This window comes from Aphelocoma coerulescens, chromosome 1A (genome assembly GCF_041296385.1).
Source record: "Aphelocoma coerulescens isolate FSJ_1873_10779 chromosome 1A, UR_Acoe_1.0, whole genome shotgun sequence".
NCBI lineage: Eukaryota > Metazoa > Chordata > Aves > Passeriformes > Corvidae > Aphelocoma > Aphelocoma coerulescens.
Genome location: NC_091014.1, coordinates 15,901,753 through 15,928,477, shown reverse-complemented (window position 1 = coordinate 15,928,477; position 26,725 = coordinate 15,901,753). Strand labels below are relative to the sequence as shown.

General features: G+C 39.0%; 1 protein-coding gene across 1 annotated transcript; it reads left to right on the top strand.

Moving 5' to 3' along the window:
* Positions 1-11,210: 11,210 nt before the first annotated feature.
* On the top strand, positions 11,211-22,677 carry REDIC1 (regulator of DNA class I crossover intermediates 1). Its single transcript, XM_069003862.1, has 11 exons — positions 11,211-11,313; positions 12,614-12,746; positions 13,255-13,321; positions 13,649-13,849; positions 15,781-15,887; positions 18,396-18,928; positions 19,168-19,240; positions 19,905-19,965; positions 20,520-20,586; positions 21,274-21,350; positions 21,930-22,677. Exons 1-11 carry the CDS (start codon positions 11,211-11,213, stop codon positions 22,548-22,550), a joined length of 2,043 nt encoding a protein of 680 aa, XP_068859963.1. The 3' UTR covers positions 22,551-22,677.
* The last annotated feature ends 4,048 nt before the right edge of the window (positions 22,678-26,725 follow it).

Here is a 26,725-nt window from a genome sequence, read left to right as displayed (position 1 = left end):
AGGTCCAGACTATTTGGGGGTTTATCCTTTCTTATGGAGAGACTAATTTTTTAGTGCCAAGTGATTGGTTTTTAGTCATATGGTTAGTTTTCATCAAATGCATTAAAATAATGTGTGGGCATTTTTAAAATACAGGAACCAATAACTGAGGAGGAAGAATAAATGGCAGCAATGAGTATCAGGGTGACTAAAGTCCATGAATGTTTGAATATGTAGGAACTAAAGTGTAATCATGACAACTGATGCTTCTTTTTTACGTTCTATCTTGTGCCTACGGTCTCCCACACCAGCACTTCATCCTTGCACAACTTTGTGGTTGTGATGAAGGTAGTGGAATTGGAACATGCAGGCTATTACACAAGAGATATCAATCAGCCTTACTCAATGATCATTTTTTCTACCATTTTATTTAGTGTTTGAAAAAATAATGTGCAATTTTTTAAGCAAAAGACCATTAATCTGATGTTTTATATGATCCTAACAGAGGGTTCAATAGCTGTAACATCAGTCTGCAGTAAACTGAAATTTCCTTGCTGCTTATTGAGTTATCCACTGTGCCATAAGGACATACAAAATAAAACATAAAGATACTGAAAAATAGATGTAAGTTCTACATTTTGAATCATTGCTATTTAGGACCTTTAATATTTAGATATGTGTAGGTCATGCATACAGTACATAGTGGTTTCCATGTGAATGAGTGTATGTGAAACACAACATGAATCCACACAGTGCTTGTTTTCAATTACTGATACTGAACTGTAAATAATGTCCAAAATATGATGTACTGTAATATGGTGAGCTAGGAACATCTGGTTTTTTCTTTAATTTTGAGCTGTATGTTTGCATAGCAGTGTGAGAATAATAGGATTCCGTTTTAGTCAGATTCAACAGTGTGAACATAGAAGTCATTATTCAAGTAAATACCTTTCTCTGAAGTACTTCCAAACTTACTATTTACTTTAATGTCATCATACATAAGTACAGAAATACACCAACAGAATTAGTTTGCAACATTAAGGCACGCCAATGATAAATTTGATGTTTTTATCAGAAAAGGGTGATAAGATACCCTGACCTTTGATTTCAAATTTGTATCAGCAGAAATTATCTCTTTATTTAGTCTGGTTTAGAGAAGCTATTGAATATATTCATATAACTCAGTAGAATATTCAGACAGTGTAATTCCTTTAGGATCTGGAGATCTAAGACAAGCAGGAGCTTCAGTTTTAACGTCACAGATGTGGAAGCTTGTTGAAGGAGTGTCAGTGTGGTGAGACTGGCCTGATCCTACCAAGCAGTTGATTCCAACTCTTTTGGTTCTAATGAGACTGTAGGGGTACCCAGACTAGGCAGAGATAATGCTATCACAGGAGAAGAGAGGGGAAACAGGAAGATCCTATTCTGTTGCTTGGCTCCTGAGTGTAAGAATCAGAGAGATGGTGTAAATGGGGTGCATTCCTGCACCAGAAGTCCTTTTTCCCTTACTCTGTCTTTAGGGACATACACCTGTTGCTGTACATTTGAAGCCTCCATGACTTGTAGGTTCTGATAATTTATCCATAAGGGATTCGAGTAATCTGTCTGACAGGACAGTCAGTGGCAGACCAATTACTAACAGTTCTGACTTCTGAGAACAGTGGTATTCTAGAGAGAAGACAGCTCTAGAAAGAAATGTAAACAAGTTGTTTTCCCTCTACAAAGTGAGGAGAGGGAAAAAGGCAAGGGTAGAGGCCAATGTCAGCTGCTCCAAGCCCTGTAAATTGTCGAGTTAGGTTCTCAGACAAGGATTTTCACTTTTAATATTTAGGCTTTAATCCTTAAACCTTTAATATCTAGATTTCTCTTTCTTGTTAAACTTACTCCATACAGATAATTCAGCTGAACCAGGATATGTCTCTTTTATGCCTTCAAAAGTCTCAAATACACAATATATGTTTTTCAGGTTTTGCTTTAAATCTGTAAATGTTTCTATTCTCAGATCATCGGAAGAAAATTCTAATGCTACCTTATTAAATGTTTTCTCAAGTGCATTGTAAACCCTTTAAACAAGCTACATGCCAAGTGCAATAGTACAGGTATAAGTGGTAAAATCATGTAGCTGGTGTCAGTTAACAGTGGTGATACTGGCACTGCCCACAGCAGAGCCAGTGTTCTACACTGCAAAAGTGAAGGCAGGAATAAATCCAGAAAAACCATCTCTTTTACTCCTGCACCCAAAGCACAGGATCTGCTGCCATCCTTTTGTCATGCCTCAAAATTTGTTTGAGGGTTTGCAGCTGGTGAGTATGACAACAAAAAGATCATCTGCTGCAGTTTACTTATTAACTCTTATTTGGGAGGGTTCTAAATATGAAAAATAAGCAAACAGGCCAGTGCTTCACCGAGCACAGTAGTCTGTCTCTCACAATAGCTTTAAGCAGACACCCAAGGGAAAAAAAAATGGCAATTTAATGTGATGCTGCATCCCCTGCTGCAGCTTCATACTCTCCCAATCTCTGGCCATTTTAAGCTGTGAGAATTTTGTGAGGCTGGGAGGTTTTTCTGTATTCCACTCTTACAATTACTTGTTGAGTCTCTCTTGAAATCATGTAAACTCTTACATAAATAGAAACATCTCTGACAAGCAATTCCTCAGATTTACCATCTCATAGGTGAAGAACCACTCCTTTCTGCTTAATTTGTCCCTGGCTCCCACAAGCTCCACTTTATGTCCATCTGTGCCTGTTCTGGAAGAGACATTCAGCAACAGAGCTCACTCTTGCTCACTCTCTTCCCCCTCCCCTAACGCCGCAACTTTCCCATACCACTCAGGAGTTTGTCAGCCTCTATTCTGTATCAGCCCCCAGCTCTTGAGTGCATAAATACAAGAACTAAATCATCTCTTCCCTCCCTTTTGCATTTTAGTCCATGGCAGGGCCTTCCCTTTTATTTCGCAACTTTATTTTCTTAAAACCTTCAGTAACAGATGTTGTCAACAGCCTGAATTAAATCCATCAAGACTCCAGCAATTACTGTTTCCTACATGTTTTCTACAGCAACTTCCATCTATAGAAGCTATGCTGGCTTTTCACATGCTGGCCTATATTATAATGCCTGCTATTTCTTTGTGTGGAAGTAAGCTTTCTGGATTGCCACAAAATTGTTATTTTTAAATTTTGTCACTTTTGCTACCCTCTTGTAGCAAGATGACTCCAAATTCAAGTGGTCCTTTCCACAGTGCTGCATTATAGAACTCTTCATTAAATACTGTTTAGTCCTAGTGCTTTGCTAGTCTTCATTCTGTCTTGGTAAGATCATTTTGACCTTGTCTGCTGTTATTTTCACTTTGCACAGATCCTCACTGAGTTGCCCAGGAAGGATTCCTGCATAAGGTTCTCCCCAGTTTCCTCCTCAATGAATACTGATGCAAAAAGCCTAACTTACCTTTTCCATAACATCCGTGTCTCTTCTGATGTACCTCTTCATGTTGTACTTTGGCCAACTATTGTCCCTTTAGACTTTCTAGCAAGCTTTTGCTCCTAGCTGATGTGGAGAAGAATGATTTATTAGTTTGGTTACTCTGGCTAGTTGTTTCCCAGTTTTTTCTGGCCTATTGTAATTGTATTTGTATTTTTTTCTGAGTTCACGTTCCCTGCTGTTATCTTCCTTTTGCTATGGTTCAGACTGTCTCTTTAGTTCAAGTCTGGTATCCTTCAGCTTTTTCCTAGCCCCTTGTAAGGATTTAATTCTTTTAGCTCTCTCTCCTGATTTGATCTTGACGTTGTTCCCTAACTGGAGTTTGGCACATCTATAGAGGATTCTTGGTCTTTGTTAATCTTTATAGAAATACTGTTTTTACGAAGTGAGGTTTTCAGCACGAGATTCTGTAACAGATCTCATGCATTGTTCTCCATCAAGCCAAGGACTGCACTTTGTCATGAGAGTTCATTCTGTAAAAAATTATTCCATCTAAACAATACCACCTAAGAATGGCATCTACTTCATATAGCAATGTGTCAACCTACTGTTTTCAGTGGTACTGTCCTGGCTGGTGGTTTTCCATGTAGGTCCAATCCCATGGTTTTCCCAGCTGGGCATTGAATTTTGACCTGGGTAGATTAAGTGCTTCTCTCTGCGCAGGCCAGTTTGCTGTGTTTGGAAACTATTTAGCCTCTCTACTATTTACTATCTCTCCACTCTTTAAAGGTCAATAGGGAAAGAACTTTTCATCAAATGAATTGAAAGAGAGATCTGTCTTTCAAGAGGAACTACTTTTAAAAGGGGTAACTTTGTTTTTAAATAGACCTTTGTCTTCTGTTTTAAACTTCCTCAAACTCTATCATGATTTTGCAATATCACAGCCATCTTTCAAAAAGAACTCTTTTAGGGCAACACCATCAACCAGGTTAGTATAAAACACCACAAGGACAGTGTTGCTTTATTTCTCCATAAGCTGACCTCTCAAGGAAGGGAATGGGCATAGAGTATTGACTGGAAGAAGGCCATGCAACTGTTAACAAAGTTTAAGCACTGCATTTGCCAAAGAAAAGCTTCCACTTGGAACAGAGTCAGGCATTTTTTAGTCATGCATTCCTAGCACTAGATAATTAGGTCAATATTTAGGGATCTAAGTAAGTGTATCCTGGTATTTAAAAGTGCCAGAAATTCTCACCCTAGATAGAGATGGAAAAGCACTTTAGTTTCCCTGCATCTTTTATGCAGTTTTCTACAGATGGATTTAGTTACCTAATGCTAAGTATCAAGATCAAACAAAAAAACAAAGTTAAAATATGTTTAATTAACATTAAAAAATCAGTAATGTTGTAAAATATTTAAACCCAACTGTGAGATTCACGAGTTTCTGTTTTTCACTTTACATTCATCTCTTTAGTAATGCCTTCCTTTATTATAATGAGTGCTAGAGTAGGACGCTTGCTGGAAAGGGGAAGATTCATTTAAGAAACATGAGAATTATTTTCAGTTAGTTCTAAGAAATTGCTTGGAAACACATCTCTCTGTTTCTCTCTGTCTCTGGTGAGTATAAGATTTTACATAAGCAGTGTCTGTTCACTCAAGGGAACGTGCTTAGGGGAAGAAGTGTGCAAACCTTCAGGGTACAATAATGCTGCAGACAGAGTTGGCACACACTTTGAATTCACACAGTTTCATTGTCCAAATTAGCTGCTTCCTATCTGGGTGTGTCGGGACATAGAATAGGGGCCTAACTTAAAGTGCTTGAGTCACCCATCAGAAGACCTCCCTCTCTCTTATTTGATTATACAGGAGTTTTGTAAGGACCTACTCAAAGCTGGGTGCCAAAAGTTGCACAGTTAACATTTCAACACCAGCATCCCTGGAGAAATGTTTTCTTAGGCTACTTTGGGCTTCTTTAATATGTCACATATCTAGAGCTGATCTGATAATGAAGAAACATGTCAGAGAGGAAAATTCAGGTGCTGAAGGTTGGAAAGCTGTTCTGAAGAAGATCCTGTATAATACTTTCTTAACAAAGGAACAAGAGATGGAGTTATTCTGAAGAGTGGCTGTAAAAGTTAGAAAAAAGGGAAATCTTTAAACTGCAGTTTCTGACAGATAGAGGAAGCCTCTTTGTTCTATACTTACTTCACTTCCCAGAGAATCAACTAACCTCCATGAAACTCATTCTCATGACCTTTTAAAAATTAATAATAATGTCCTGAAGCTCTTTGAAATTATGGCATCACTCAGAAATTCAAATCAATTATTTCAAATTTTTAAAATGTTGACAATCAAGGCAAAATATACAAACACTGGAAATATAGTCATATGCATCTCAGGTCTTATTTCATTTTTTACTTTGCCCTCCTCAAAAAATAACTGGTTTTTTATTTTATGGCTGTTTGAAAAGCCATTAGCTTTATCTGCAAGAAGTAATTTGAGGAGAAGAAGATTTCTTATGTTGAAAAATAACTAATTGAAACTGCTATGTCACTTTTCCTGGATTCTACAAATAACTTCTAACTACCAGATAAAATAAGGCAAACATAAAGAAAAGTCCACTCTTTTCCTTTAAATCTAGACAATACTTTAAAAAAGGAAGAGTAAGGGTGATATAGAAAATATCATGTATTAGAAAAACAAAAGTAAAAGGGATTTGATTGTGTTATACAAGAAACTACATCTTAGACATAGTATTAACAAGTTAAACATTTAAACTAGATGGAATTGAAAATAAAACGTAATAGTTGAAGTGATGAAAATAAATAAATTTTCAGTCTGTCATCTGTCATATTAGCTGTAGGCACATAGACTTAAAATATAGATACAATTTATTATGAAGATTTTAATCTAGTGTTGTTACAAGAAACGATTATGCATACTTATCAGATTCTATAAACACCCTAGTCAAATTAGAAGTATTAGAAAGAAAAACATCTTGGCTGATTTTTAATTTTAGACTCCTAATATCTGCTCTGAACACTCTTCACACTGTTGCACAAATGCTGATCAAACTTTAGTACCCTGAAAAATGTTAGACTAAAGATAACTCAGTAAAGAAACACCACAGGAAAAGATTCATATAGAATTTTGATGATTGTTTTGTAAATGGGTGCCTTCACTTGCTGAGACGATGGCAGTGAGTTACAGGGAAGGGAGTGGAGCTGTGTTGCTGCCAAGATTTCCTGGGTGGTTCTGTATCCCTCCTCGAGGGTTTGTCGCATTTACACGCAACAGCTCTTCATGCAGCACCAAAGGCAACAACATCTACTGGTAGAAAATGCTCATCAGTTCTTCTGTTACCTCTGAACTACTTGAAAAAGAGCAGGATGGAGAGGAAAGTGCTCTCTTGCCCCGAACTTACAGTGGTTGTAGCAGAGACAAGCTGCACCTGAAAGACAAATTGATTCACTTGGGACAACAAGACACTCACGACTCCCTTGGGAAAGGGCGATGGCTTTGGCAGCAGCCTGTATGGAAACACCGGGGTAGAGGAAGGGCGGCAGCAAGCAGAGCATCGCCTTTTCCCCATCAGCTGCCTCGCTTGGCTTTCTGCATCCTTCCCCTTTGTCAGTCCCTCTACCGCCCTTTTCTTCCCTGCCAGTCTGGGGGCGTGGAGAGCAGCTGCCCCGGTGCTCCCAGGGCGGAGGAGGCCCCTCAGACCGGCCCAGTGGCCATGCTGGGAGGCTGCAAACCATCCCTGCGGTAGCCATTGCCTCCACCTACACTGCAAGCAGCGCACAGGGCAGCCCTCCCTGCCTGCCTCCTCAGCAACAGAAAATGAACTGGGTCGGTGGCAGTCGGTGAGTGAAACTCTTCAAAGCCAGCAGAAACAGCTCCATGCTGTGTCAGTGTCCCTCACAGACTGGGCACCGCCATGGTGGGTTTAACAACCCTGATGTCCTCTCGCAAACCAGGCACTGCCGCGCTGTGTGTGACAGCCGTGGTGTCACCTCACAAGCAGCACAGCCACGGTGTGTGTTTCAGGCCTCATTTCCCCTCACAGACTGGGCATAGCCGTGGTGTTTGTGGCTGAACTCGTGTCTCTCCACAGAACAGTGTGTGTGTTTCAGGCCTGGTGTCCTCTCACAGAGCAGCAGGCCATGGTGTGTGACAGCCCCGGACTCCCCTCCTGAGCCATACTTTGAGAAGGTGCAGGTGCCCTCCCACCCCAGGCAGGGGGTCACATTTGGGCTCAGTGTCTCTCCACAGACAGGGGCTGGATGAGGCCTTTCCTCATGCCCTCGTGAACAGCAGTGGTTACCATTTGGGGAAAAGAAGGTATAGGTATTGATAGTCAATGAAATAGTAAAACATAGCAAACTGAGTTGTAATGATTAAAAAAAAAAAAAGATAATGTTCAGTTTCTTTAGGTGCTGTGCCCTCTGCCAATCTACTAAAAATGTAAACCCCACAGATTTTATTAGCCATTGGGAAGCAGCATTGCTGAACACAGCTTTGTAACCATCCAGACTCCATGCAGAATCAAACTAAAAGAACACCCTACCCATCTGGAAGTCTTCCCAGCAAACTGGGTTTTCTGAATGTTGCCTCTGTGAAGCCAGAGGAAGGGAGAGTTTTAGTTGGAAAAAACCCCAAAACACGAACACCAACTTTGTCCTAAATGCTTGTCTGCCATACTCTCTGTAAGAAAACACAGTGTGTAGGAGTATTGAACACATTTAGCAAATACAAATTAACCTGCTGCTTGCTGCTGCTGGTAGTATCTGTCAGGGTTCCATGGGTGAATCTGGGATTTGCATTTTAGGTGTCAGAAAAACTGCTCATCACTAGGGTTTCTCCCCACTGCAAAGGTGAATGTTATATGCATAGGTTTGGAAAGTTTGCTCTAACTTTAAGCCAAAGTTAATTCCAAGGGAATACTCCATATTCCTAATCCCCACAAAAAATCCTAATCTAACTGACCTAAGGACTGCAGCCATGCTCACTCTGCTCATATAACAGTGACCCTGAGTTCCAATTTTATGCACCATGTCCTGTAGGCGTTTCACTTAAGACTATGTTTTAGAGGTGAGACAAGTAGTTGGAGCTATAACTGTCTCCTATATTGCACAAACAGCAACTTGTAGGGCCAATCTGTTTTTCTTTCCTGTTTTACAAAAGGTCCCTAGTATTCTGTAAAATCCCAAAAGGTAAAAAGCTCATATAGTGCTCCTTTGGTTTGTTTGCTAATATAGTTTTGTAGCTATGTTGCAGCATGAAAAAGAAAATTAGGAGAAAATAATATGTTGACAAAGATTTCTTAAGGTTAAATAAATTACAAATTGATGAAATGTTGCATAACAAATCAAATGACTAAAAGCTTTTTCTGTTTTCTTTTTTCATGTTAAATGCGTTTGGTGGCCTAATATAGAATATGGCCCTATCCTTACTGGAGTAAATTAGGATCAGTCAAAATTACTTCAACAGAGATATGTTGACTTTACTACCTGAAGGTTTGATCCATTGTAACATAACATATAACATAACATTAACATATTTGTGTCCTAAAATCTCAGAACCATTGATGAAAAATTCAAGCCATGACTCAAGATTATACTTCTGCAATTAAAATAATAATTATTTGCATTTTTCAGAAGCAGAATCATCTTAAAGCAGGAAAGGAGAAAACAAAAGGTAAACAGTTTCAGCCATATTGGATTTTATATTGTTATATAAAAGCTTTAGCGGGTTCACTTAGGTAAAACTTCCAAAGCATTTGGAGTGAGATTCAAAACAGTAGTTTAACAGTTACAATGTGTTTGCCTGACTTTTAGGGCAAAAGTCTTGTTCTAGATTTACTACACTGAATTCCAACCGGAAGAGGAGGGAGCCAGAGAAGGTGTGAATGCATGAATGAATGAATGAATGAATGATGAATGAGTGCATGCCTGTGCCCTGTTTTGGTTTTTCCTGGATTACTTCTGTTACCATATTGTGTTGGTATGTGCGGGCACATGGGATTGCTTGAAGCCTCAGAGTGATAACCCCGTGGTCAGCAGGCCTGACACACACATACACAGCCACTTTTCTGGGCCCTGTACAAGGATGTTAGGCTCATTGAAGTCCTTTATCTGGCATTAACAAAAGGAGGACGGCTCATTTGTATTTTGAATCTGAAAGTGAAATAAAAGAATCAAACTTATCCCTGGCATAGCAGAAGACATTTCAAACAGGAAAGAGAAAGAAAACAGTAAGAGAAAATGGCTATAACTATAAGGAGTGAAGTCAGTTTCCTCCTCAGCAGCAGGAAAGAAAGAGGCAGTATAGGGAAGCTCCACCACTGAAGCTGATACCCCCAATGCCCAGAGCAGGTGCACAGGCATATAGAGGTAGAGGAAAAACAGGCTGACTGTATAGAGACAATTATTCAGATTAAAACATTTACTTATGGGAATGTGGGACCAGTCAGCAGCTTGTCCTCATCGCTTTCCCAGTTTCCTGGAGGCCTGTGAGTTCTCAACAGGTCTGTTTTCTCAGGGATTACTGGTCTAAGCCACATGATTTATATTACGAATACATAATTTTCTTCAGTGGAGAGGGAAAACAGGAGAAGATCCAAGACAGGATTGTTTTTAGTAAGGCAGTACTAAATTACTAAACACTGTGGTAGTTTTCTAATTGCTATTATACAATTATTAGTAATTTAGAGGTGATGAGAAAAAATATCTGGGACACTGAAGGGAGTGGGATATATTTTGGGGGTGTGGACCCCAAAGTAACATGAATGTGTTGATTTGTACACAGGCTTATTATACCTGACTGAAGATCCTCACCTTAACTGAAGAACAGATATTTTCCATAACTAATATCATTCTGGAAAGCTAAAGAAAATAATAAATTATACTAAAAATTAGTTACCAATGAATGTGTTAGGTATATTAGTTACATATAACCTGCAATCATGAGAGGAATTACATTTCAGAAGAAAAGCCAATGCTATTTTTTGCTTTGGCATAGCCTTTAGTTTTCAATATCCTTCTTCAGGTTAGAAAAAATAAATCTTAATGGGTTTATTTATTCATCTGCTGTACTTAATGTTGATGATTTTAGGATGGTTGTTAATAATCTCTGCAAAATGGAGGCGTTTGTTTCCTATATTATTGTCCTCATATATTCAAACTTTCAGTCATATGTCTTTCTATTCCTTGTAACAAAAATTCTTTCTGAATTCCCAATCTTAGAGACTTTTCTTTTTTACTTTTCTCTCTCTCTTTTTTTTTTGTCAGAAGACTATTTTCTTTGTCCAGAAAGACAAATTTGGAGAACAATAAACCCTTTGTGTCATTACAGATGACACATCTGGTTTATGTAATCTTGCTGATTTATTTGCATATTTATTATGCTCCATAAAAAGCCCAAGTTTAAATTTTTTTAAGACTTTATCCTTGCCACATTTGGCATCCTTTATTTTAAAGAAACATTTTTAGTGATTGTAAACAAAATTTGAGAAATGAGCATTTAAGGACTAAATATTTGGCATCAAGATAACAATGATTTATTTTGAATATGACCAAAATATACTTGCTTTCTTTTTCAAGGTAATAAAAATAAATTAACAGCAAACAGGGCGTGAGAATTCAGAGATGCTTAACCATGTGCTTTTATTAGGAATAGTTCACTAAGTCTTGCTTGCTAATTTCAAAAGGATTAGCTATACTGGTAATGTGTTGTTGAAGCTTCTGTCAAAAATTTATTCTCTCCTTTAAAAAATTAAGGAATACTTTGAAAGAAAGAAACTTAAGTCAAAGATGAGGCTTCTGGAAGTATCATCTCCTAAAAGTTCAGCAGTCAGTTTGGATCTTCTTAATCTGTATGTGGTTAATCAGATATCAACCAAAAAAGACAACACTGGTGAGTTTTGGGTATTCTGACTTCTCATAATTAGTTATTCTTAACTATTATTGCTGTTATTTTAGTTCTTTTTCTTCCATTTACAACTTAACCCTCAAGTAAGTGTTGTTTTATTTTAAAATAAAAAAATTGTACATAAATACAAGAATTATGACTGAATAAAAAGTCAGGGCGTAAGAAGAATCAAATAACCTTGGCTCCTGCCTACTTCACCTTTAAAGCCTTGTGCAGTGTCCTGGTGCCAGGCCACGTTAATGTTTGCAGTAGCCAGGAGAGGCATGGCCAGGACCCTGAGGTTGTTCTGCACCTCCTCACATCATGCACAGGGGAAGGAGTCCCATCTGGTGGGGTAGTGGGAAGAGGGTGCCTGGGGAAGGTTGTGCTCCCTGTGGTGAGCACCTGCCTGTGAATCATCACTCTGTTATTAATGTCGTTTCTTATTTCATTGCTGTTTCCAGTTAATTGTGCTTATCTCGACCCATGATCTTTACCTTTTTTGCCTCTAATTCTCCTCTCCATCCTGCTGCAGAATGAGGGGGGGAGAGAGAGAAGGACAGGGAGAGGGAGATGGAAAAGAGGGAGAGGAAGCGAGTGGCACATGGTTTGGAGTGTTTCAGTGGGAACACTAAACTGGAGAATACCATTTCTAAACCACTACACACACGCACTACCTTCCTCATTCTAGTCATTATTTTAACCCTATATCCATTTCTTTTTCTCTTTGCTGTAGAATAGGTCTATTTCTCATCCACTAACTTTTTCAGAACTTTGGGGGCTTTTGGAATAGTCTTGTCAGTTCTACTCATTATTTCTCTTAAAATCTATTATTAAACTTCTTTAGAAACATCACTAAAACTTGAGTCCTAGCTCTTTAAATGTAGATGTGGTGCTTAGGGATATGGTTTAGTGGTAGACTTGGCAGTGCTGGGTTAATGGTTGGATTCAATGATCTAAACAGTCTTCTTCAACCTAAATGATTCTATGATTCTATGACTGTTATCATCTGTGACATATTCATAAACCAGATTATGGAATATTTTTTGTCCTATGCTCAGAAGAGTAGCAGGTGACTGAGGAAGGTAACAGAGCCTGTACACACACAGTGGCTGACTAAATAATTTTATACTATCATGCCATTTAGAATAGAGTTTTTGTATTGTTAGTAGCAAAGAAAGCAATAAATATGGCTTTAAATGGATTAAGAAATCTAGGACAACAGCTTTTGTACTCTAATGAAAGTTCAGGAACCTCAAAACTTTCTCCAAGCCCAGCACTGACATACCAAATACTTTCATTGCAGAGAACATGAGGAAGCCAGTCCACATTGATATCACTGAAGATGAAAAAAAACCTATTAGGAGACATAACTTAGAGCTTCCCAGGTCACCCCAACATACACAACATAAATCAAACTTAGATGATCTCCAGAGCAGGTACTTGTATAAAATAGGCAATAGTTACACAATGGTGAGGTTCTGGAAGAGGCATTTCATGATAGTCTTAACATTTGGGGTATTAAGAAAACTTAAACATACCATTGTAAACAGGGAAGTTTCACAGCCACTCCTGTCATTCCAGTGATACTTTTACTGTGAGAGAGTACTTAATAAATTCTGAATACAAAACTGCACATGAAGCTGAGAGATTTTAAAGGTAATGTGTCTGTACTCATGTCAGGTACATGCACGAAGTTTATCTCAAGGAGCAAGTTATTCAAACAGCATTACCCAGTTATACTATTTTTCCATCCAGCTTCAGACACCCTAAAGTGACCAGCTCACAGACAGGCTGCTCAAAACTGCTTAAGAATCAGGCTGCTTTAAGATGTGTGGAAAAATATTCTAAAATTATTTTGAAATTAATACTCAGAATATTTTAATCTTTTGGATCTTGTATCATGTATTTAATAGGCTTTTAAAATTCATTTTATTCATTTACAAGGTTACAAAAGCAAGTATTGGCCAGCAGAAGACAGCATCTCTCAGAAAAAGCAAAATATCAGCATAATGTAAGTTTATTGTTCTTACGATATAAGACTAAAAATGTGCAGTAACTACTGTATTTTTAAGTGATTTTTTGAAGAGTGACCAAATTTCATGGATACTGAAACACATAAAGTCTTCTTCTTTAAGACTATATTGATACATTAATATTTTCCTTATTGCCTTAAGTTTTTCATGAAAAAGTCACATCAGAATATATGAAAATTTTCTCTTCTTTGTGTTTTATGTGTAGAGATGTAAAAGATATAGAAAGGCTTGATTACTTTGAACTTTATGCTTAAACCAAAACAGTTTTAGATAAATAAAATATCTCTTTGTTATGTTTTGTCTAGCTGTCACAAGTAACAGAACTAGGCTATGTTGATTCTAGTATGGAAAATGAAGACAACATGGCAAGAGTTTTTAGTGCTTGTCCGTTGTCCTCCTCTGGTTTTCAGTTCTCTAACCATACACAGCTTTCAGAAGAAAATTTCAACACAAAACTAATGGGCAACATTTGGGAACAGACCTATGAAAAGAAGCTGCAAAACCAGGTTTGGTTAATATTTTACTTCCACAGAATTATTTTAAATTAACTTGCATTTATTTGGTGTGTAAAATTAGTGTAATGGTGAAGACAATTATGAATGATCAACATTTCTTGTAGGCTGGTGGCAATGAATATTCTGTATATACAAATATATTTCTTTTACTGTTCTGAAATAAGCTCAGCTTGAGTGTTTGTTCACTGAGCTCTCAGTATTGCTGATATCTGCAGAAAGAGAATTAGTCACACACTGCTGGCTTTCTTTTGTTTCTAGTTTGTAAAGTTGGTTAAAGAAAGCTGAAATATATTAGTTACAAATGCAGCTTTCTTAAACATACAGTTAGAATAACTGGGTGTTACATGATCCCAGGTGATTCCATGACCTAATTTTTTATCTTTTAATGTCTCAGTAACACAGTTCTTACAGTGTTCTCAGCGCTCTTCTGTTTAACTCTTTACATTTAAGAAACAACTGAAAGTTATTTGTTCTGATGCATGTTACTATTTTTTCTTTTTGTTGACTTTGTGACTCTTAAAAGAACCATCCTTAGAAAAGTGATAGCAAATATAATATGCTTTATTTTTAGCAAATATATTTAGCAAATATATTATTGGAAGTAATAAAACAAATTATATGTGTTTCACTTGAGGTAAGTGAGCAATAAATGCTCCAGGAGTTTCAGAAGGGGAGATGATGGGTTGTTCAGGGAATGAGTAGGCCAGAACCCCACAGAAAGCTGACCTGAAGAACAAAGAAGTCCAAGAATGATGTTTTCTAAACACAAGGACAGTCCACCTCTATGTGCAAGAGAATTATTAGATTCTGGAGACGAGTTTGGCTGAATCAGGGAACTCATGACTGAGTTCAAATGCAAAGAGGAAGTGTGTAAGGAGGGATGGGCAAACCAGGAAGAAGATCAGAGCATCCCCCTAGCTTGGAGGGCTGGCATTAGGGTGGTCGGAGCTGAAAATCACAATGGGTGAGAAGAACAGCAAGGAGGACTTCTTGTCATCAAAGGTGTGTCATCAAAGAAAGGAAACCAAGGAAAAAGCTGTCCACTACTAAAGAGAGTTGAGACCTAGTGACAAAGGGCGTGGAAAAGCCTGAGGTACTCAAAAACTACTTTGCTTCAAGTTTTTCAGACAAGTTCTGCTCTCTGGCTCATCTTAAAATGCAGTCAGGAGTTGGGGGAGAGTTGTACAAAACAGTAGGGAAGGAACAAGGTAGAGAATCCACTGTAACCTGGACATACAGAAATATATGAGACTGGACAGAGTCCATCCAATTATATTCAGGTTGTTGGATGATGTCGCTGCAGGGCAGGTATTTATCATCTTTGTAAGGCTGTAGTGATCAGAGAAGCTTCCCAGCGAGAAGAGATATGCAAATGTTATGTCCATCTGCAAAAATGTAAGCATGATCTGGGGAAGCATCATCTTACCTCTGTCCCTGGAAGGATTAAGGAGCTAAGCTCCCAGAGGCAATTCCAAGGTACAGGAGGAATAAGAAGGTGTTTGCAAACAGCTATCATATTTTCCAATGTCATACTCTGCCTGGTGGACCCAATTGCTTTCTGTGATGAAATTAGTAGCTCTGGGAATTAGAAAGAAGATCAGGCATTATTTACCTTGACTTTAGGAAGGCTTTTGACAAGGTTTCCCATGGGATCCTAGGAGCCAAATGGGCAGCTGATGATCCAGATGAATGGACAATAGGATGAGAAAAAAGTGTCTGTTACTGTCATGCTCAGAGTAGTTGTCTGTTGGCTAAAGCTTACTTGGCAACAGTTGGGCTGTAAGGAGGTTTGGGCTTCTACTGTAAAGAGAAATAAAAATAGTGGGAAAATATGTATATTGTTTGCAAGCCCAACTTGAAAGTTTTAAAGGCTATAACAATTATGTATATTCACAGTTTGACAGATTCTACTGTTTTCTCAGCCAGGAAACAGCTTTGATCAAGACCCTTGGAATACAAAACCTCCAAGCCAGTGTATTTACAGGAAGTCTGATACAGTGCCTCAGGAACTGTTCAAGCCATTTCATAGGTAGGCACTGATTTTACATTAATGAGGGAAATAGCAGTCAAGTTTGATAAAGAAAAATACTAAAATAAGCAAAAGCTTATTGCTACTTGGTTTTTTCGCTGACTTTTGGTGTTTTTCAAATAGGAATTGGAATCAAATGGAAATACTAAACATACAAAGCTATTTAAATTTGCTGAAAAGAGCAAAATCTGAATTTTGGGTAGGCACTTGGAAAAGTTATCTATTTTTTGCAATGTCACCAACATGACAGTGTTTCTGAATTCACCTTGAATGATAGCACAGATTTACTAAGAGGCTATGAGGAGGGGAAACTGCCCCAGGTGTTATTAGTTCTGGGCACTGTTGCAAGTGCTTTTCTGATGATCGTGATGCAGTAGCAAATCTGCACCTACATTATTTATACTTGGGATTCCATGAACAAAGCATTTTCTTTCCTTCTCTTTCATATGTGATCCTACTATAGCTTTCTTTATTCCCCGTAATTGATTCAATAATATATCTATGACAATATACACTTCGTTTTTAAAAGAATGGATAGAAATCAAGAATACATTTCTTTTTGTATGTGCTGATTAAAAATATTTCAAATCACAGATGGGCCAGACTCATCTGTACTAAACATTTTCATTTTCTTTCCAGAGGGTCTCCCTTGAATCTAGAGGTCTTTCATAGCTAATCTTACTTTACTCCTTCTATTCCGTAGGCCTGCCATCTGGTTTGAAGTTCCTGTCCATCTCTAGCTTAGGCTGGATGGAGATATAAAAAGGCCATATAGCATTTAGCTGTTCCTGAAGTCCCTACAGCCTGTTTGCTTGGGGAGTCAAGTGACCCATAAACTCACTGGCCAAATACTGAAACACATCAGCCACCTTAACTTCCACTCTTCTTGTAGCTTCTCCTGGCTTTCTCCAGCAAAACCTAAAATAAGCATAGCATTTACCTTGCTGTATATCTGGGTGAATTCCCAATTAATATCTTTACATTGAAGCCCTACATAATCTTATCTCGCCTACATCTCTCATTTCTCCACTAGCCATTAGGCCTGCACTCATCTGCTTGTGGCACGTCCTCTCATCTTCTACCCATCCATGTCTCACTAACAACATCTTTCCAACTGCTCTTCCAATCCATTTCTTTGTACTGTGCTTGTTTTGTTTTCATCCACTGTAGCCATAAATTCTTATACTTCAAGAGGTCACAGTTATTTCGTGAAGGGAGTTTCTTTCACTGTGAAAAGTAGTGTAAATTTATACAATTGTTTAATGTAACATACTGATGATGTAATCAATGTGCATAATTCTGAGAGTTGTGGCACCTCAAGGTCATTAAATATTAGTTAAAAATTTTACATGTCATATTCCCTCATCTATTCTTAACTTTTACTTTGCATTACAAAATATTCAGCTGGAGTTGAGAGAGAGACAGAATTGCTTCACAAAATGGTTTTTACCTTCCTCGTGTAGATCTATCCAAGTATCTTCAGGAACATACTCTAGTGTTTTTAGCCTTCTAAAACTGTTCTGGAGAGGTTTCTGTAAGCAGAGAAAACTAGTTTCTCATTTAAGTTCCATAGAACCTTTATCCAGTTCCAAGTATTTGCTGATCACAACACCACAGATGTTTTCTCCAGTAAGAGTTTTCTGTACTATATTTCAGTTTTCAAGTTCTATTGATAGCCTTACTCAGAGCATTTTAAAGAAAGGGCATTTTTTGAATGGCCTTTTTGCCAGGTCTCTGTTCTTCAGAAGAATCTCAACTTTTTGCTCAGTTTCTGAAAGGTCAGTCAGCAGATCTAGCCTGGAAAAAAAACAGTGAAAATGTGAGATTAGGAGCCAAGTAAGTGAAAGCATGATAGCTTTCATACCCATGATGCTCATACAATAAAAACTTCAAAGCTACTACTCTCAGAAGGGGGGTAGGGAAGTAGGGGCATAACGAAATATCTGACTGGCCTCCTGACACTGGAACAGAAAAATTCTGTGCTGAACCAGGGTTACTGATTTCAAGTACAAATGAAAGTCACTTTTTATGGGCTTTCAGAATGGAAAAGAAATATAGTCTTGAACAAACTACTTTTATGAATGGAACAAACTGTCTTCCTCTTTATTTATTTCCCCCCCTTTTTTTTTTTTCTCCCCGAAGTGGCTGCCTTTGGTCAGTTGGTGGAGCAGCAGTGACATACTGTGGCTGATTTTATAAATCACGGTTTCCTTTCCAGGAGGATATGCTCCATGGCTTTGTATATTTGGAGACATTAAGAAACAGAACTCCTTTTAAATCAATCTTACCATAAAGTAGATATAAAACATAATAAAATACATACTTTTTCAGTTGAAATACTGTACATTTAGGACAAAATCAAGTGTAATGAGCAGTGAAGTTTTTGAGATTTTTATCATCAAGTTATCATAAAATGTTGTGCTAACAGTCAGTATTTTACTTATTTGTGTATTAAGCAAAATGTTTTTTTCTTTTCTACCCCTGTTACACCTCACTGCCAACCCCCAGGCTAGACCATATGAATTCTGCCAGGAAAAATCCAGTGATAATGGCCAGTAATGAATCAGAAAACTGTGAAGGAATAAAAGAACCAATATTTGATGTTGTGAAAGAAACTGCAGAACTGAAAGGTCCCCAAGATGGAAGTGGTTGTTCCTTTCTGGCACTATTTGAAGATGAGAGTCAACCAATCCATAATAATCCTTCCACAAAGCATTTTAATCCTTTTTCTAACCAATGCAATACTGACATTTTTTTCACTGTTCCTGATGTTAGAAATCAAATGACCAACAGAAATTATTCTCATGACACTAGAAAAGTTTATCCTGCAATCAGTGCAAAAGAAAAGTCTGTAGACAGACACCTTGAAGGCATTTTCACAGCTCCAGAACAGGTTTTCCTTAAAAGCAACAATGCCTCAAGTGCAAGCTACAAGGAAACCAGTGGACTTCATAAAACCCACGTGCAGAACTGTCATGAGGGACAGCGCTACTTCACACCCCGTGAAAAGAAAGGAAAGAAAGCAAACCTTGAAAAAATTGGTGCGTGTCAGTATTTTAAGGACATATATTCTGGGTTTTATTCTCCTTTTAAACACATACGTTCTTAGAACCAGAGATGTATCTGCCCCAACTGAAAACATCATGACTTTTCGAAATGCAGTCACTTAATTTTAAATCCAATTATTTAAATTATTTTAAAAACTTGACAGAAACCTTTCTATTCAAATTGCATTTATTCTATTGCATTTTAAATTCAACATTTGCTTTTTTTATTTTAGAGACATTTGCTTATCACCATGATCAGCACAATAGCTTAAAGGAGAATGTGCAGAATTATTCAAGAAAAAAAAGGTGAGTGTGATGGAAATTACCAATCTCTTAACCAGTGATAACTGCAGAGACCTTGCTGAATTGGAGAAATCCTGCTAAGAAGACAGGAAGGCAAAATTCTAAACAGTATTACTGAGGACTCTAGTTTTCTCAGTGAAAACAGTAGTGTGTAATGTGAATAACCTTACACACATGTAAGCCCATTATGCCTCTGTGTCTGCCCATAATAAGTGCATATTGAAATACTTCTTCATGGGACAGTTTGGTGTTCCTGAAGTTAAGGTGTTGATCTGGCTTGTCCTCTAAAAGACTTTTCTCATTCCACTGCTACAGAGCAAGTAAGTGTCTTCCCTGGGCTATGTGAATGCCTAGTGTTTTACTAAAGACTTGTTTTTCAAAGACTGATACATAGCACCTTCCATTTTACAAAACAGCACTATTTTCTGTCATTGCTTCAATTCCATTTTGCATTTCAACTGCAATGAAGTTTATGAAAAACATATTCTTGGTGTTAAATCTCAGGTTCAGAGATAAGTCCAAGGATCTCAGTAGTAGAAAGCATTTAATGGTCACTGAAGACAAAATAAAAATTGAAAAGTCACCAGTAAGGATTTTAACTCAGAAAGAAAATAAAAATACAGGGGAAAAATCACTTACCATAGGATTTTGTGTTTGCATTTCTCAGTGATGACAAGTCTGTGAAAGAAACAGCCTGGAGTGAGAACCATCTCTTTGTATTTGAAGAGGTAACTTTTTAAAAATATGTATTTTTTGTCAAACCCACTCTCTGCACAATTCATTTGAGGTGGAGAACGATTGTCCACAGTTAGAAACTGAGTATATCTTCACTGAATTCACTGCCATGGAAGCTTCTTTTCCATCATGGTTTATATAAGGAATTCAGACAGAACTGCTTGTAGTGACATGGTTCAGATAGACAGCCCTTTTAGGTCCACAGTTCACATGGTGTGATTCACCTTAGCTGATGCCTGAAAGACATTGTGTAAGTTACCCATCAACACTTAGGATCAGGTTCTGCAGGCAATGCCTAGACATTGTATGCAGGATGCTTCAGTATTATAAAGGAGCTTCGTGCCAGTATACATATAAAAAGTGTTTCAGATGCCTTGCCTGTAGAAGCCACATATGGTACTGCTCAGGCGTAAAAATACCTCTTAAAATAATTTGTGGTACAGTGCAGTGACTCCTTTATGTAACACAGAAACTGAGTGTTCCTCTCTTAACCTGAGATGCTGATCCAGCTGAACGCTCACTATGAATATCTTATTATTTTTAACAGTTCACAAAAGCACAAGAGGAAGGGTGTAAGTTTGGAGTGAGTTCATATCTTCATGAGATGGAGATGGGTTAGTACAATTTATACATTATCACTTAAAATTTTTTTTCTCTACATGTAAAGCTGAAACATTTACTTTTAAAGCCAGGGAGAATGATCTTCTTAGGATATTACCTTTGATGAGGGGTTGTATTTCTCATTCACACAGCACTGTAAAAAGACAACTAGTATTACCAGGTAACTAAGAATTACCTGTGTTTGCTTTTCCTTGAAGAGATAGTCTCTTCCACTAGACTATATGCTGTCACTCCAGATGTGGGCGGAGGGAGGGCAGTAAGCTAGGCAGTCCTACATCCTTCCTGCTCCCTCAATAGCTGTAGAGTCAACTGTGCTGGCTGCATTGCAGAGCAGAAGATCTCTCAGGAGCCTCCAAGAGAAAAACACGTAACTTGTATGGCAGCCAGTGTGCACATGGAGAGTCTGCTGTGTTCTCACACAGCCTGTGCTCTGCAGAGTCCCTCTTCCTTTTGGGTAGCACAGTTCTGCTGCTGATCTCTGTTAAGATGTGTTGATCTGAGAAGAGAACTGGCTATTGCTAAGAACTAGATTGACCTTGCTAACATTTTGTTCTTTAAACAGTATCTTAAAACTGCATCAGAAATAGTAATGTTTAATTCTACATGCTGTACTTGAGAGTTGGATCTCTGGGGAGTTTTTGGTAAGTAACCTTTCTTTCTTTTTCATCTAACTTTTCAAGATGTGGAGTCACCACTCAGCAGTCAGTCTCACTCTCCAAGGCAGACTGAGAGCTATTTGAGCTCTAGTCCTGACACAGTGAGTAAACCCTTGTGGGTTGGCAGGGCTTGATTTGAATCATATCTCTATTCCTGAGTGCACCTAAGGGTGGATGTAGCTGGAATCTTGTTTCGTTTTGTATGATGTAACTTCATGTGTGATGAGGACAAGAAATTAATAGCTGTAAATTTTCCTAAGTAGTTTGATAGACATGTTCTCTTGATCCTGGCCTTGTGGAATTATAGTAGCATGACTGTGGGAAGATGCTAAACAAACTTCTGTGCTCTTCCTGTATGTATAGCTGCCTTACATTACACGCCTGTAGAGCAGTATGATTTGACACACTGTGTTTTCAGTCGTTCTCAAACACAAAAATACCATGGTGGAAGAGTATAAATTGCATGTGAGAATGCAGGTCTACCTCAGCCACCTTCTCTTCACCAAAAGCCAGAAGTACATCCTTGGAGAAGGAATGAAAAAAAACCTACATCCAACCAAAAGCAGACAGCTCTGGCCTTTCTGTTTATTTCACTAACTTAGCTATTAGTAAGTCATTACTTTAGTCCTTAGTTATTGAACTATTTGAACAGTTACAACGGCACAATTCTGTTCAAACAGTCTGAAGAAGAAGACACAGCCAAAAAGAAGGAATATCTGAATGAGCAGTCCTTGAAGACACATGATGCCAACCTATTCTCAGCCTCAGCACGCAGAGAGGCCCCCAAGAGCTCTCACACCCAAACTGTGGCTACACAGCCCAGCAGTACTTTGGCTAGAGAAGAAGCAAACAATTGTCAGGAGAAAGACTCTAATTTTTGTGCCACAGAGGAGGAAAATAAAAGCCACACAGCCCTGTCTCAGGGCTCATTACACCGCGCCCTTAAGAGGGAGCATGTCACTCGCAGCACCAGGTGCGATGTTTGGTCGCAGACCGAGCGCTCTGTGACAGAAGTGGAGAAGGTGGATGTGGCCACGCAGTGCAGCACCTTGAGGCCATGCACCTGCGGAGGGTCCCTCCCCGCTGCCCGCAGCCCAGGCGGGGTCCCTCCTCCCAGCACCGCCGGCACCGCAGGAGAGCGCGCACGGCCAGTGCAGGAGGTGCCGCAGCCCGCGGGCACCGGCAGCGCGGCCGGGACAGACGCCTTCTCTTCTGAGGTCGAGTACCTGAGTTTGGCTGGCAGGAGGACTCTAGAGGTGCTGAACTACATTGATAAAATGAAGGAGAGAGATAAGAAGTGATCAACTATAATGGCATATAACGAACATGAAAGTTTTGTCCTGTTCTCAGTGTGCTCCATTCAGTTGACATATTTTGGTTTTTCTAGCCTGGCTAGACAGAAGATATTTTTACTGTTTGTTTGCTTTAACTATGGATTTCTGCCTGCCTACTGCTGTCTCAAAGTATAGGTTTCCATAGATATCCAACTGTTATCAAAGGATTTTACAATAGTGTAGTCGATACAAACATTAGGAATTACATTGGCTTCCTCACCATATATCCATATATCTGTAGTTTGGAATTGATTGACTATGTTTCTTTTAAGATAGTGGAAAGATGTTGTTCTACTTCAAAACATATTTAGTGTAGCTCTGAGTTTAGAGCCATTGTCTGATTCTTTCCCATTTCAACAGACAAACTTGCCTTTGCCGTGTGTTCGTACTAAACACAAAAATAGGAAGCAACAGAAAATGTAGATCTGCACACATAGAATAGAATGTAATTTTAAAAGAACTAATTTATTAATTTTTTTAAATACTCTATTTTCCTTCCACAGCAGATCCATTCATTCATTTTCTGGCTGTTAATACTAACAAATCTTTCATGTGTTTCTGTATTCTGTCTGTAAATTGAAAATCTGAATTACTTTTTTTCTTCATTTCAGTATTTGTATGGAGCTACAAATCACAACAAATAAAAGTTTCTGATTATATTGTTTCTAGGTTATATTCTTGCCTTGTAAAAAGTTCCTGGTAAAGGTGGCAGGGAGACTCACTGTTTCTAACATCTACTTACAGATCCATACACCTCCACTTCTAGATAGGTATCTCTCTATTTTAACTATGTGTGTGTGTACATATATACATATAAAAGCCTGTGTGTCTGTCTGTGCTGGCATTAGCCAGCTGGCTGCATGGGTTCCTCTTCTTCACAAACTCGGCTTGGGCAAAAGCTATGCTGGAGACTTCCTTTAACAGAGCAGGAGATTTGCCTTTATAAGGTTAGTGTGTTGTACTTTCCCCTTGGAGTCTGATGTTAAAAGATTCACTGCCCTTATTCCCACCAGGTCAGGGGTTTTTCTATGTTTTGTAGAAGGTGTGTGTGACCCAGCCTGGATGAGACTCGTCACCATTCTTTGTCTCTGTTCTCATCATCAAACTAGTGGCTGCGTTTGCTGCTGGGTTTTATTTTTGAAGTGAAGAGCCATTTTTAAAAGAAGGTCTATATTGCTCAACAGTTTGGAGGTTTATGGCTGTGCTATTTTTAAAAATAGCACCTCAGAAATTTCAGTGGACTTTTCTGTACTTGGAAGAAAATAGCATTGTCTTTTATATGTATAAATTGCATACACAGGAAGTGGTTTGCACAGCCAGATTTCTGAACTGTATAACTATCACTTAGCCAATTCACTGCACACTTCCTAAGGCTTGACATAAGCAGATTTTCTTTTTTAGGTTGCCTCCATTCATTGTCAAAGCAAACTCCCTAGTAATTTTTTTTAGTGCAATATTCATCTTCTTCACAGGAGATATAATTTATTTGAATAACAGCTATGATTTTCTGAAAGCTCAGCTGTTACCAGTGGTTTCTAAAGCCCAGCTGTTCACTCAGTGTGACGAAGTCAGTTCAGATTGTGCCACACCAGCAGCGGCCCATGCTGGCTTCAATGAGGACATCTCTGCTTTCCCAACAGCCCCTCACACCTGGTACGTACCTGCCAGTCCTTCCAGTGCTGCGTGTCCAGCTTCCCAGCCTCCCTCATGCCTGATGTGTCTCCAAGGCCCTTGGCCTGCCAGCCTCCTGCAATACACTGTGCCAGGGGCCAGAGAGTGGCACATCATGGCTAGAAGTTCCAGCACTATATGCTTTACACTTGAAGGGGTTTTATTACCCCAGCAGATGTAAAACTGCCTCGTGGCCAGAAAGTTCTTCGGTGTCTGGGTTAGAGAGGTGCTGAGGACCCAAATAGAGATGAACTGACATTAACTTGCAGTGGAAGTTCTGCTCCTCATTTCTCTGATGGTGGCATTGTTGCTGGGACTTTTAAACTGTGGTTAGTTTTACACTGAGGTGAGCTACCCAAGTTCAGGCAGATACTCCAGATCTGCAGAGCTGGCCTCTGAGCAGACACATTCCCAGTCTGTGCCTATGAACCTATGGGACAAAAAATGCAGGTTGTAACTGGGAAAAGAGAGACAGTTGCAGCATATGTGCATTTCATATGTGCACATGCAGTATGTGGCATTTCAAACGCTCTTTATTGAGTTATCACTCATATTTATCATCGTTTAAAGCCTCTCAGTGGGTGTTGCTTATTTTCACTTCAGCCACTGATATAGAAGCTCTCACAATCTGTCCAGTTCCAGCCAGGTTCCAGCCTGGATCATACCATTTCCCAGTAAGGACTGAAATTCCACTGCTCAGTGCCAGAAACTCACCCTTTGACTGGCTGTAGGTAAGAGCTGCATACATGTCTCTAATGTAATGATTCACCACTTGGGATATGTCAATCACCATAGATAATCATGTTTCAAAGCCTTTGGATGAGAGTATATAAAATCAAATCACCTTCCCATTTTTACCTGTAATTGCAAAGCAATCAGAAGAAAGAAAATTATCTTTGTAGTGGTTTGTGTGCTGGCAATGATGACAAATAGGGCAGTGTGCTCTTTTTAGCCACTAAAGAATTATTTGAAGTATTTACATTACTATTATTGCATTAAAAGACTTACACTTTCTCCTTAGCTCAGCACCAGTCTGCCCCTCTGCTCAGGTGCTTTCTTTCCCCAGATTTTTTTGTGACTTCTGGGAAGAGCTGAGTTTGATTTAACAGGAAGTAGTAGACTCAAACTGTGCTTTCTTCAGCTGATAATTCAGCAGCTGATGCTATTAATCCATCAATATTTGCAGCCTACAGCTATGATTGTCATCTCACGATATGCATTCAGGCACCACCAGCTTTCTCTGAGGCAACAGCTCAGGCAGAGGCACTTCTTTTTCATCCATGTCATTCTTCCTGGCAGCATGCTGAGCCTCCAGGGAGGCCATGGAAATATACTTGTTTTTGACTGGGTTTGGTAAGCATCAATTATAAGTAGAGTTTTGGAAGGGAAAAGGACAGAAGGGTACCAAAAAACAGGAGCATTTGTTTATTGGTGGCAGTCAAATGTTTCTCAATACAGATGGAAAGACTCTTACTGAAAATTCTACTTTAAGCTTCAGTCAGAATCAGTTTTAATATGCAGCTTGTAAATTTTTTTCCCTCTAAAATCAGCTCTAATTAGAGTAACCTGCAAGGTAAGGTTTTCTGGGCAAGCACCAAAAGAAATTTGTTCATTAATGGACAGTTTGTTGCTGGATGTTCTGCCAAGAGTCTCCACAAACTTCGTAGAAATTCTTATTTCATTTTCATGAAGGATTATCATTATAGGAAATGAGAGGCTTTAGTCTTCATACAAGTAATTATTTCTCTGCTAGAAACTGCGAATTGGCTTTTTAAGGGTTTTAGCAGATAGCAGATTGAGGAAGGATGAGTTTTCCTGGAAAAAATATTTAACTCTCTGCATTCAGTGCCTAATCTGTCCCCATGAAAGTCAATGACCTTTCTGCAGTACTTCTTCAGCCTCTTCTCCCTGACAGCCTCTGTCGGCTTAGAGGTGACAATCCCAGTCACCCAAATCAGAGCTTGCTTCTCCAGGGCTGGTGATGAGGAACTGCAGCCAGGTCTCCCGACTCTGAGCTGAACACTGAACATTTGCCCCCTCTCCAGCCACACTGCAGTGACTCCACACCCAGACTGTGCTTGCTCCGGGTGCCACGGCCCTCTGGATGTGCAAGCCAATGGGACCAGCTCACAGAGAGCTCTCACACAGCAGGCGGCTGCAGAGGGTGCTGATACACCAGCTCTGGAGTGAGGTGTGGGGAATCTTGGGCCCAAAGACAGAGGGGTGGAGAGTGAGTCAAGGTAAGGCAGGAGGCTGAAAGAGGCCTGTTGAACTATTTAATAGAACTGAGAGAAAACATGTCCAAATCAACCATTTGTGCACGTTTGCAGAGAGAGGGCTGTGATTTACTGCCCGTGTGTCACACTCAGCACATGGGTGCTGGACTGGCTCAAGGACCCAGAGCTGTGGTTGATCATAGGACAAACCAATACGTCTTACTGCAGAAGATTTATTTCATTTCCTGGGCTGAA